Below are 12936 nucleotides of genomic sequence, written 5' to 3'. Positions count from 1 at the left end.
GTACGTGATAAATAGTACGTAGTACTGATAGTACACAGTATGCACTTTAAGTAAGTAGTAGGCAAGACAGATTTCAGACACGGCCCATGTCCTTTATGTTTACGTACCATTTTATTCTGAAAGATGCCATTCACATGGTTACCTCTGTGCAATGATAATCAGTTCTTTATTATGAGTCTGGTCTCGATCATCATGGGAATAGTCACCATGTTGTGCTGTCATTCCTACCCCTGACACATAGTAACCAACAAGAATACAATCTCTGGATAAAAGCAGAAAATAACACATTGTTGTCTCTATAGTCCCACGAGTATCAGCTACTGGTCTCTTGTTAGATAACAATTGCCTGAGGTTCCAAACAGAGCAATACGATTTGATGGCAAGCCTTTCATACACAGGAATCAAATCATAAGGAGGGGACACTGAACAAAGGCTGTGATCTAATATAACCTTTTGATTTATTGAATTGAGCTCTAACAACAGAACAGCAACTCCAGCCTGTAGGACAGCCAGCAGGCAGATCAAACAGAGAGAACACACTGGGCCTCCACACCACAGAGACAAACAGACTGTCTGTACACACCAGCAGAGTGCTGTTAGCTGGACACACTGCCAGGAACATTCTGGAAACAAAGTTCCCTATTCATTCACAAGATCACTTCAGGCCGTACCTCTTTTGAAAAAAGTTTTGGATAGGTATTATTTATCGGATTTCTAGTGGTAGAGGGGGACGTTAGCTCCATGGGAATAAAAATAATGTTTTATAAATGTGTCATGAAGCCCAGCCCTATCTTTGCACAGGTCCGCCAGTCCATTACTCAAAAGGCTGTGGTATGCCATTTTAATTAGTGTATTTGACATTGGAATGGGCCTGAATCTCAGAGAGAAATTTTCTCTTCCTCAAGATGCCCTCTGCACTGGCCAGAAGGAGAGACATGGAATGAGAAAGTGAAAGAGATGGACAGGAGGCTAGGTAGAAGGGAGGGTAGGCTACAAAGTGACTGACAAGGAGAGACAAATTGATGAGCATGCCACCTTTCAGTGAGCCAAGCTAAAGTAATAGACAGTGAGAAAAGATACATACCTTTTCTTAATGCTCCTTTTACCTTCAGTCCCTGTCCTTCGGAATTAATGAATACGGGGCATTCTTCAGAATTAACTGGCACTGAGAAGAATGGCTTTCTTCTATGTGCTCACCGTCTATGGAACACTCCATAACCAGTTCTGTAAATCGAACGGGGGAAGATTTTGACAGTGTGAAAGGGGCTGAGACCATGCTTGAGTTGATCCTCTTAAAAGAGGAAGAGGCATAAGGAACTGGGACATTGGGGCCAATGTCAGATCATTTTTGTTTTGTTTTATTGAACCTTTATTTAACTAGGCAAGTCAGATAAGAACAAATTCTTATTTACAATGACGGCCTAGAGAAGACATTGGAGTCAAATTATTTGTGTTGTGTAGTTTGGGTGTCAATCTCCTACTAATTACTAGTAGGAGTCAAATCAACGGCGATTGGCTCCTCCAGCTATAGTATGTTTGTTTACACAAGCAAGATCTTTACTCATGAATATTTAATTTCACTTTCCTATTTAGTAATTACTACACACGTGTAACATATTAATGTTACATGAGAGGAGGATAGTTGCATCAAAAACTCCATCTCTTCGATCTACCGTTTTTTTCCTTACTCCCACAACTATTTCTGTACACACAACCTAAGCTGGAAACTGGGATTTGCTTGTACTCTGAGCATCATTGATATGGACCAGCTTGAGGAGGATGAGCGGGAGTGAGAGAGGGAGAGTGTGCTGGCAGTGGTAGTTAGAGAGATCTCTGGTGTGTTTATAAGACGGTGTGTCTGCCTGCAGAGTGTTTAGAATATCTCTCTCACTGCCTCGTTTTTACTGCTGGGGCTGGAGGCCTGTGTACACTATCATAATGCACAGTAGTAGTTTGTCATGAAAGGGAGGTGAAGGTGGCAGATCTATTTTGGGTAAGGAAAATCCCCAACGTGAAAGTGGGCCTGTACTAGTAGGTAGTTGCTTGTTTTTCCCCACGTCCAGAGATTGTCTGAGAACAGTTGCCTAGTTTGTCCATGTCTCTTGTTTGGATGGCATGTAGTCGATTGTTCATTTTATAAATTACATTTTATTTAACCTTTATTTTAACAGGGACTCATGCTGAGACCAATTGTCTCACAGAATGGCCCTGTATACATGATTCAATACACATCAATATGCATGTGTTACAAATCAAAATACCTTCAGTGATGTTGTCATGGTGATGGTTGAGCACAGTGATTAGACACTGGCAGACATACTGTATCATCCCCCCTCCCAGTCAAATACATCAGACTCTTTCTTTAGGTCTAAAGAAACAAGAAGCTGTCCAGCTCCCTCTCAGAGTCCCTCACAGTCACTTCAGGGGTTTGTGTTCCACTTGGCTGCCTGGTAGTGTGGATGAATGGAGGCGGCTGTGGAAGTGTGCTAAAGGGTTTGAGACAGAGGTTAGCCTGCTCTCTGGGACTCAGGGAGTTAGTCTCTAATCTGGGTGAAAGTCTGCTCAAAATAGGTCAGTGCAGTAAAACACCACTGGTCATTGGATTGTAGAACAGAGGTCTGATAATATCAGTGTTCCAAGACTTTTATCCATTTTAAGGCTCAACCTTAACTTGATTGTGATCAGTTTACAAGAGCCATTTAAATCTTTGTCAGCCATGTTGGATTCCCTGCCTCCTATCCTTCCAGCCTTGGTGCATTTTCTTTGTGGTTGTGTGAAAACAATGCCACGTGAATAATTCTGATGTAGTCTTACCTAATCTAACCTTCTTCTCCTCTCTCTCTCGCCCTCTCTTTCCCTCTCTCTCAGGCGGGAAGTGATGGCGAGAGCATTGGGAACTGCCCGTTCTCCCAGAGACTCTTCATGATCCTGTGGCTGAAGGGAGTGGTCTTCAACGTCACCACAGTGGACCTGAAGAGGTGAGGGAGACACCAGACCACCACGTCACATAAGCTAGCTCACTCTTCCACCAGACATCACACTAGTTCGCTTGTTCACTCCTCCAACACACGTCACACTATCTAGCTAGCTCAGTCCCCCAGCTCTCAACTAGCTCCTGGAAAGCCAGGGGAATATTCTCTCTCTGCTCTCCTCTTTCATTGGCTCTCAGAGCTTTTCTGGGCTCTCCACTAAGACCTTAGTAGCCTAGCAGAACACTTTGATCCAGCCACACCTCAAACAGGCACACCGCCCTAATTGCTTATTTGGTTTTCTCATGACCTTTCCAAACCCGAGAAATCTGGAAAATAAACATGCTACGTTTTGGAGGGGCTTATTGAGGTTGTGCTCACTTCCTCCCTAGATGTTATTTTTCTTACTCTAAAACAGGATCTAAAATGATCATCTTCCCCTCCCAAAGTCATTTGAACACTATTTAGCCTTGGCTGGAACTACAGCAAACTTTCTTCCCCATGTTCACTGTAATGCTGCCTGGCAGCTCCTTACCCAGCCATTATGTCCTTCTATGAGTCAACCTGATTATTTTTCCTCTTCCCAGGCCAAGGCTGCTGGCATATGTGTGATTATTTTCAGATATGGTCAAATGAACTCTCTCAGTCCAGAATAAAGCAGGCTCTCTGATGAAGTGTTTTAGAGGGGAAAGCTCATCCACGTAGATGCTTTGCATCTCTTCTCCTGAGAGAGCTCAGAAACACTGCTACCTCTGCCAGGGTCGGTCCTGAGGGTAATCTAGACAAGACAAGACTGAGTAGTACCAAGAGCAACCTTTTCACTTTTGAAGGTACTGGAAAGTTGTCTGTGAATGTTGTCTGTGGGGGTCTGTGAATGTTGTTGTTCGGTGTCTGTGAATGTATTTGCGCATGTACGTCTATGTCTGTGGTGAGGGTGTGTAATGGGAAACAAGCTTCTGGAGGTCTTGTAAAAGGCAGTGGAGGATGTCCGCCCACTTAACAGTGTCTGTTTCCCCCTCTGTCAAACATGTCTTTGTTCAGCTGTTCAGACCAGGACTGTTAAAGTCTTCACTTTTTCTCCAGTCGACAGAAAGGCAAAGTATTGCAAAATAATTTGTCTTATTTTATCCCTTTTTATTACTATATGGAACTCAAAGACATTACATTTGATTTACTACCGTTCCACATTGATGTGATTGTGAGTAGCCCACTTAGTAAGGAAAGATGTAGAATTCCGTTTTCTAATCTTATATTTTGCAACCTTGGTATGGAAAACTATTTTTGGCCCAATTCTATGACTAACATGTCTATGATTAAAGCCTTTTTATTTATCTTCTTGAGTGAACACTTTTACCTCCTCCCCCTTAATGTTGCCATGGGGCAAGTGTGCTTCCTGTGCTCATTCCAAAGGGTTGAGGTCACTTCCTGTTTTGGTGCCCCTGTGACTTGTTGGTCCTATGAGTGTGTTTCACATCTCCCCTTATAGGGACATCTTAACCACTGTACGTATGCACATCACACTGCATTTTGACTTGGCTTGCATGTGAAACACTCTATGGATAGGTCAGTGGTAGGCTGTTCTCTGCATCAAAGTTAATTTGCTCCACATTATTTTGTCAATTAACTCAGTCATGGCAATGCTAATACTTCTACACTGTATGACCTAAAAAGGTTTTTATTTTGCTTTGTAATTTAGTGATTTGGTTTGTGTGGGTCATTATGAAACATGACAAAGGGCTTTGTGCTGTTGACAGGTCCTTCATCACATCCTCATTATGTTGTGTGTGTTCTCATCATATCTCACCTCCCAGACACCTGGAACAAAACAAGCCTGCTCTGAGCACTGTGGACAGAGGAATGAACTTGGCATACACACACATGCACAAACACACGTACACAACCCTGTTGAAAATACATTCCATCCCAGGGTCTCTGTGTGTGAGGGGAGCGCTAGAGAGGGCTAGAAAAGTCTGGAACAGTTCAGCATGGAACTGGAACAGGGAATTGTGGCCTGTCCATGGGCCACAGCCACCTCCAATGACCTGGGAAAGCAATAGAACTGGGCCCTGGGAAGAAACAGAATAACACTGATGATTGTCAAAGACTAGACCGAGACCAGATGGATTATAGGGATATAAAGTGAAAGGTTAGTGAGTAATCAGTGACATCTCAGTTGTATAGTAGTAGTATACAACTTTATCCCCAGGGGGAACTTGGGTTTGCGGCAAAGTCATCCATACAAACGAGACAGACATTTCAACAACATTAAGGACTTTACATAGTATAAGGTATGCATTGTATTTGGCTGATATGGGTATTTACCAGTGTGTTGTGACATGCCCACTAAATCCCCTGTCTTCTCCTCTTCCCAGGAAGCCTGCAGACCTCCAGAACCTGGCCCCAGGCACACACCCTCCCTTCATCACCTTCAACGGGGAGGTCAAGACAGACGTCAACAAGATAGAGGAGTTCTTGGAGGATGTCCTCAGCCCACCCAAGTGAGTCATCTCATCTGGGTGGTAACAGCTTGTCACGCCCACTAAGCACATCACACTGCCTCCAAGTGTAGATACCTAGGTTACAGTATACACTCTGCTTGTTTGAGATCTAACCAGGTGTATCGTGTGTGTGTGTGTGTGTGTTTAGGTTCACCAAGCTTAGTGCCAGACACCCTGAGTCCAACACAGCTGGGATGGACATCTTTGCCAAGTTCTCAGCCTTCATCAAAAACTCAAAACCCAATGCCAACGAAGGTGAGCTTCCACTCCCTATAACAGAATTAACAAGCACACACATAAACCTATGTGCTTCAACAGTTTTGTGGTTGCTAGGTGACTGCAGTAGCCTGAGGTCATTGGTGGCTGGGTGACAACGCAGGGGGGGGGGGGCTGGCTGGCTAGCATGTCAACATAGAGCTTTTGTTCTCTGTAGTGGCCTCTCTGTCCCCAGTACCATTCCTGCCACTGTCCCCCTGTACCCCATGTCACCTGGCTGGGCTCTCTAAAGAAACAACCAAACAGCCTGGTAAAAACAACAGAGCGTAATGGTCTGGAAATGAGCTCACAGCAACTCTCTTGTCTCCCCTGGCTTTTGTTTAACAGGCATGCCACAGCTATAAATATATTGCCAACAGACATGTTTTGTACAAGACAACAGATGACAGTATACTGTAGCTTTGCCTCAGTCATATTGGCTATTGTTTCTCTGTCTGTATGCCATGTTAATCTGGGGTAAGATGTTTATGACACAGTATCAGTTCATGTCCTCTGGTATCTTGGATGGTGTGGTTTCTTTCTATTCTCCACCCTGTGGAAATATTGACCTATAGTTATGGTTGGCTTTGAATGTCTTCAGGGCTATGTCAACAGTACTTTATTGCTGAAAGTCATATCTGAATGATAGGCATGCCCTATTTATAGGACAGTCACACTGTAAAATGTAAAACACAATATGCCCAGTCACACACTCTCCAACTGGCTTGAATACATAACATTCCAATAAGTCGAATTTGCTCAGGGAACCACAAAGTCCAACCCCAGCTATCTATTTTGGTTGTATGAACTAGTCCTTATTTGGGCTCTCAAGATAATTCCAAAAACTGGGATCAAGGAATGTACTCTCTCAAAATACTTCAGCAAGGTAGCTTAAGTTCTGCCATCTTTCTATAAAATGCCGCCCTCGTGTGGCAGACTACAGAACTGCTGTGTGTATCCTGTGGTGTCGGTTTGAAAAGTGGTCTAGAATACTCAACACAATGCAGGCAGGCTGGTTTGTGATTGCTATATGCAGTTTATAGTTGTTGTGCTAGTGTTGTGGTAATTACCACCAGGGACACCTGAAGTCAATCTTAAATGAATCATTATTTAGTATCAGTAAGCTGGAGAGGTTCCAACACACTTAGTTAGAGATGATAAATGTTAGAGATGATAAATGTTAGAGATGATAAATGTTCCTTTTTTTGCTGTAGGTCTGGAGCGTGGGCTGTTGAAGACCCTGCAGAAGCTGGATGAGTACCTGCGCTCCCCACTGCCCGACGAGATCGACCACAACAGCATTGAGGACGTCAAGACCTCCACTCGCAAGTTCCTTGATGGTGACAACATGACACTGGCTGACTGCAACCTTCTTCCCAAGCTGCACATCGTCAAGGTAAGAGCAGAGGCCAATAAACATGACATTATACACTGAGTGTACAGAACATTGCATACTCACTGCTCTTTCCATGAGATAGACTGACCAGGTGAATCCAGGTGAAAGCAATGATCCCTTATTGATGTCACCTGTTAAATCCACTACAAGAATAATTTTGAAGCCTTAAGACAATTGAGACGTGGATTGGTGTGTATTTGTGTCATTCAGTTGGTGAATGAGCAAGACAAAAGATTTAAGTGCATTTGAACGGAGTATGATGGTAGGTGCCAGGTGCTCTGGTTTGCGTCAAAAAACTGCAACGCTGCAGAGTTTCATGTTCAACAGTTTCTTGTGTGTATCAAGAATGGTTACCGACCAAAGGACATCCAGCCAACTTGACACAACTTTGGAAAGCATTGGAGTCAACATGGGCCAGCATCCCTGTGGAACGCTTTCGATACCTTGTAGAGTCCATGCCCCGACGAATGCCCCGTCCATGCGCAACTCACATTTTTTGAAGGTGTTCATAATGTTTGGTATACTCAGTGTACACACACAGTTGAATTCTTATTGTAAATTGGAATGCTTATTTTGGACAAATAGAGTACATCTTGACACAGCAAAGCCCAGAGCACTTAGTGATTTATGCATTCTGCTACCCAAATCATTTTGTACCATCCTCGGTCTACAGAGGGACCTCTTCTCTAGAAGTTTATCTAAGACTACATTAATTAGTCAATGTCCCCCTCCATCCACAGGTGGTGACCAAGAAGTACAGAGGCTTTGACATCCCCAAGGACATGATAGGTATCTGGCAGTACCTGCAGAATGCCTACACACATGAGGAGTTCACCAACACCTGCCCCAGTGACAAAGAGATCGAGATCGCCTACCAAGACGTGGCCAAGAGGCTGATCAAATAGGCCCCCCCCCTTACACCCAACACGGGGACTGGTCTGTTTAGACACGAGAAAGAAAACTATGGACTACCTTTCCTTCTCCTAATTTAGAGCAAACACAATGCATGAGCTCCTTTGTTCTTACTTTTCCCTTTTATTTTTGGAGATCTCTTGAGTACATGAAGCAGCTCAGAAAGTTTACTGACGGTCCATTGTTTATAACTTTTTTTAGGTTCTCTCTTTGATATGATGATTTGAATGGCGATCTCTCAGATCAGACCCTCTGTATCCTCATGGGAATATGGTCACAACCTGTGTTTTTCCGTTCAGCTGTTCAATATTAATTTGCTTTTTAGGCTTGCTTATGAAAGTGAAAATTACAAGGCTGAAATTGTGTTTTGTGTTTTGGCTACAGAGTTGATTTATGCAGTGTTGAAAGATTCAGTGTTTTTGGCTCTAGAGGATAAATGAAGGCAGGTTTCACTGCATGTAGACAGACGCTAGGCCAAACCACCGAGTTTGACATACTGGTGCGATATGCTTCATTTTACTGTTGCGTTGCTTAAGTCAATTGCAACAACTATAATAGAAGTAAGGCTACATGTTTTCCATGCTCTGATACCATTTTCCGCCTTGACCTTATGCTGAGCTCAGTCAGGGCTTTCTGAGATGTACCTGTAGCAGGTGCTTGGATGAGATGTTTTCAGCTCAGGACCTGAGATGAATGAAATATGTAGCAATGAAATATTAGATCATATCTAGCAGAAAAAAACAACCATTTAGACTTCATCACTGCATTGCCTCACATCACTGCTCCATATAGACACTGACACTCTGGGCAGTGAAGCTCTATTTTACCAGAAATAACATCTGTTTTTTATTTTCTCCTGTAAAGCATGAAGGGAAGTCTTTAGCTTGTGTTGTTCTGGCAGCAGTGGTAGCTTATATTATACTTCAGCCACCAAAAAGGGCACATTAATTCTGGTCTCACTGTGGATTGAATGACTCCTGCTATCTAAACTAGTGAAGTATAAAAACCACACACTTTCTTTTTCTCACATAGAATACAAAGGAACGGTAATGTCCAGTCAGGCATCAGGGAAGATGACACTAAAGATATTTATGAGAAAAGGAATCGGGGAGAGGAGAATGGTAATATAATGAATATCATGTAGGATTTCATTTTCTCATTATTTCAAATGCTCTCAAAAGGTAGTGAATGTATTCTTTCGTAGTTCCAAAATGCTTTAGTGTGGATTAAAGCAAAAATATATATTGTTTTTTATCTCCTCGTGTTTTGCCGCCATCTTTTCAGACATTTGTTGTAATACACATTTCATAAAAGGCATTGTAAATATTTGTTTTGATTATCCAGAATTCAATGTGTACATTTTGTACACTTATTGGTTTGATTTTGGGGAAAATAGGCATTTTTTACCTGCTTGGGTTTTAATACTAGAAGACATCTCCTTTGGCCTTTTTTGTTTTCTCCTGCGCAGAAGATTTTCCAAAATCACTGTAATGACATGTATGTCAATGTCAGAAGAAAAGATCCAGATGTTTTTTTAAACAATATTGACTTTATTGAAATAAACCTCTTATTGGCACTATGGTTTGTAGCTGTGATTGCTAGGGGCTGTTCCAGAACGCAGGATCAATAAGTTCTAAAATCAGTTACCGAGTGGGCCTACAGTCACTGTACATGTCATTATGTTATGGGTGATTGAGGGGAGACAGAGCAGAGGGGAGTATACTCCAAAGCAAGATCAATGCATTAGCCAGCTAACTTGCCTTAATATTCTGAAATCACTTTATATTTTTTCACAAAGATGGACCATGCCCATTTCAAGGTTAACTGCTTCAACAACCAAAAATACATATCTAAGTTTAGCTTTCTTAATGAGTTAGAGAGGTATCTTTGGTCAACTCTGATCGGGATAACCGGGTCATATGAAAGTGGCTCACCTTTTAGCCAGGTAAGTTTATATGGCAACGAATCCTTCAGAACTAACCTGCTCACAGCTAACTCCACCAGTGGAGTCTGGTGGGAGGAGCTATAGGAGGACAGGGTCATTGGAATGTAATAAATGGAACTGAGTCAAACATGGTTTCCATATGTTTGATACGTTCAAATTATTACTAAAAGCCAGCCCTCCTATAGCTCATCCCACCAGCCTCCACTGAACTTCACTCACCCTGAATTAAATGACTGAGCCACGATTTGAGGACCAATGAAATCAGATTCCTTCCCTCTTGCAAAGATTGCGTCATCATCCCTTTCATTTGAGGAAGACTACTTATTAAATATTTTATTAATCAATTGTTTGTGTAAAAAAAAGTTTTTAAAATATGACATTACACATTTAGTAATGACAGAATGCATTTTAAACTTCACGCACAGTATAAACACTTGTATGATGACATTTTTTTCTGATAAAAGTTGGAGAAGATTTATTGAGAAGCACACCAAAATCGGTGTTAAAGATATGTAATAAAAGCCTATTTCAAACTATAGCCTGCTGAATTTGCACGATAACTTTTCTTTCGGCACAAATTTAAATGCGGAATTGACTCGCCCATGGAATAACGTTTCAGCATTGTCTCAATGAAGAGTTGAGCGTTCGACTAGCCATGTGCGACTTGCACGCGAAGTTACACGCCTGCTAGTTATTAGCAGGCTGACGAGCAATCTCCACCGTTGTAGTATAGATGAAGCCTGAGCTGGAATGTGAAGCTAACTGATGCTGGTTAGCTTTAGGAAACCCTGAGTAGATCTAGCTTGCTTCAGTGGATACCCCTCAGTTTGTTAATTAACTGACCTCCTCGTAGTTTTCACTAAAGTGGAATGAATGCCCACCCTTCTTCCAACTGAAGATGCCTTCACATTCAGACTTCAGCTGCTTCATCATGTTTTGGACCCTGTCTGCTCCTAATTGGAACTATTTCCGTGTTGCACTGCACAAACAAGTCAATTCTACTGGCAAGCAGGAAGAGGTGCAGGGGTGTCCTCCAGATCATTAAAGTGTCACGTTTCACTCCCAGACATTCTCTTCTGGCTAAACAACATTTTCACACTGTCTCTCTCTTTCCTCATAACCCACACAGAGGAAATCCACCCAGACATAAACAGATGGATCGGAGCTGTGTGTGTGTAACCAAAACAAGGCTGGCTATCATTCAGTCAGACCACAGTTATTAGGGGTGAGGTGAGTGTGGTGTATTATGGTAATTGTGTAATGAGGGAGAAACCAGGAGGGGTTGTGTGTCTGATATGGTAAAGCCTTTTCTGTGTTCCAGGGGAGAGGCTATAAGGACACTCCTGACCTGTAAAACGACCAACTAAACTCTAAAACTGACCTTAACCCGAACTGTAACCTAATGTTAACAAATTCTGAAATTAAATATCGCTTTGCAGGTCAGGAGTGTACATATAGCCTTTTCTGTGTTTCAGTCTGCTCTGGGCGTGAACAGGAAGGCAGGAGCCAGATCACCAACAGGGGGAGCTAGTCACCATAACCATAAGCATTGTGTCAATGTGATGTTATCTCCTGAGAGACAATGACATGTTATGAGTGTATCTCTGGTTACTATATGGTCATAAAATATGTTTTTGAGCAAGTGGTTGGAAGGATTTTTTAACCAAACAATATTAAATGCACTAATATGACAATTGTTCAGCCAATACCCTTGTTCTTTAGAACTGAATATATATTTTGTTTATTTGTTGGTATCTGTGGTCACATAAAAATCCAATAAAGACAATATATTTTGCCATATTCCCAATTCATGTCTGTTATCATAGTGACTGACTGGTATCATAGTGACTAACTGGTACCCTATCGTGTGTTTTCACGGATGCCATGGGAAGCCAGACTTCCCCCCAAAAAAGACAAAAAAGAAAAACATAAAAAAATAATTTCTTCATCTTTGTGTTTCAGAATTTTCCTTCAATTTGCAAGAGGCTGAATGTATCTCACTGGAGTGATTATCCAAGCGAATGGAACAACGCCCCGCTGTCTCTGTATGTGTAGCCCATCTATGCTGTCTGGTAAAAAATAGTATGACATTGTTGCCCCCAGTAGCATTGAATTCAAGGGAAGTCAGCAAGCATTTGGCCTCCATTGAATTTAAAAATAAATAATAATAATAGCAAATCAGCTTTGAGCTAAGCTGAGTAAACTCAGCTGTGAATGGTCCTGGGGCACCAAAACAAAAGTCTCAAGGGATGCCAGTTTGTCGGAAGCTTAATCCAATCACATCACAAGCCAAAGGTCATTGACAGAACTTGAATTGCTGCATCCCGTTGTGTCATTGTCCTCCGGTGGCTAGCTAGCTAGCTAGCTAAAATGGTCCCTTTCCTAAATTAGCAGTGGATGGGGATAGGGATTTGGACTTGTGGTTTTACTTAATTCTCCGCACTGACCAATGGTTATAGCGGCGATTCTGATCCAACCATACGTTCTTACATTGTGCCCCTGGCCTGAGAGGATGGAAGTTCAACATGTAACTCGATGTAGTAATATTAGGACAATGTTAACTAGCTGGCCTGGTGCATCGTTGGCCACGAAAGGAAGTTAAGCGTTGCCATCAACATTGTGTCAATGTGACTTTCTACCTGCTACACCAGAAACAAACTGAAATCAACTTTTTTCTCATTAATTCCATTCATAAGATAGAATGAACGTGAGCGTTTATCTTTGAACTTCAGAATTGAACCTCGGCGATTCCTGAGCTTGGACGCTGCCATTGGACGTGAGCCAATGCGGGCCGTATAGCAGCTTTCATTGATTTCCAAGGAAGCATTCCCTCAATGGCTGATGGCAATTGAGTGCCACAGTATGAGTCATAATACCCACAAAACCTAGTGGTCAAACACGGAAATGGTTCCAATCGTTTTTCCACAATACATTTCTCCATAGGGGATTTTAGAACGAGTT

At 42.2% G+C, this 12936-nt stretch overlaps 1 protein-coding gene across 1 annotated transcript in view; it reads left to right on the top strand.

Annotated features, from left to right (window-relative positions):
- The window catches only part of LOC135508306 (chloride intracellular channel protein 4-like), a 30632-nt gene extending 21026 nt beyond the window's left edge, over positions 1-9606 (top strand). The window contains exons 2-6 of the mRNA XM_064928396.1: positions 2869-2978; positions 5342-5467; positions 5616-5722; positions 6937-7118; positions 7859-9606. Coding sequence (XP_064784468.1) covers positions 2869-2978; positions 5342-5467; positions 5616-5722; positions 6937-7118; positions 7859-8023 — 690 coding nt within the window. The 3' untranslated portion in view covers positions 8024-9606. The remainder of the gene's footprint in view (positions 1-2868; positions 2979-5341; positions 5468-5615; positions 5723-6936; positions 7119-7858) is intronic.
- Positions 9607-12936: the final 3330 nt, after the last annotated feature.

Source organism: Oncorhynchus masou, chromosome 21 (assembly GCF_036934945.1).
Source record: "Oncorhynchus masou masou isolate Uvic2021 chromosome 21, UVic_Omas_1.1, whole genome shotgun sequence".
NCBI lineage: Eukaryota > Metazoa > Chordata > Actinopteri > Salmoniformes > Salmonidae > Oncorhynchus > Oncorhynchus masou.
The sequence above is the reverse complement of the archived record's forward strand: the minus strand, read 5'-3'. Positions and strand labels throughout refer to the sequence as shown.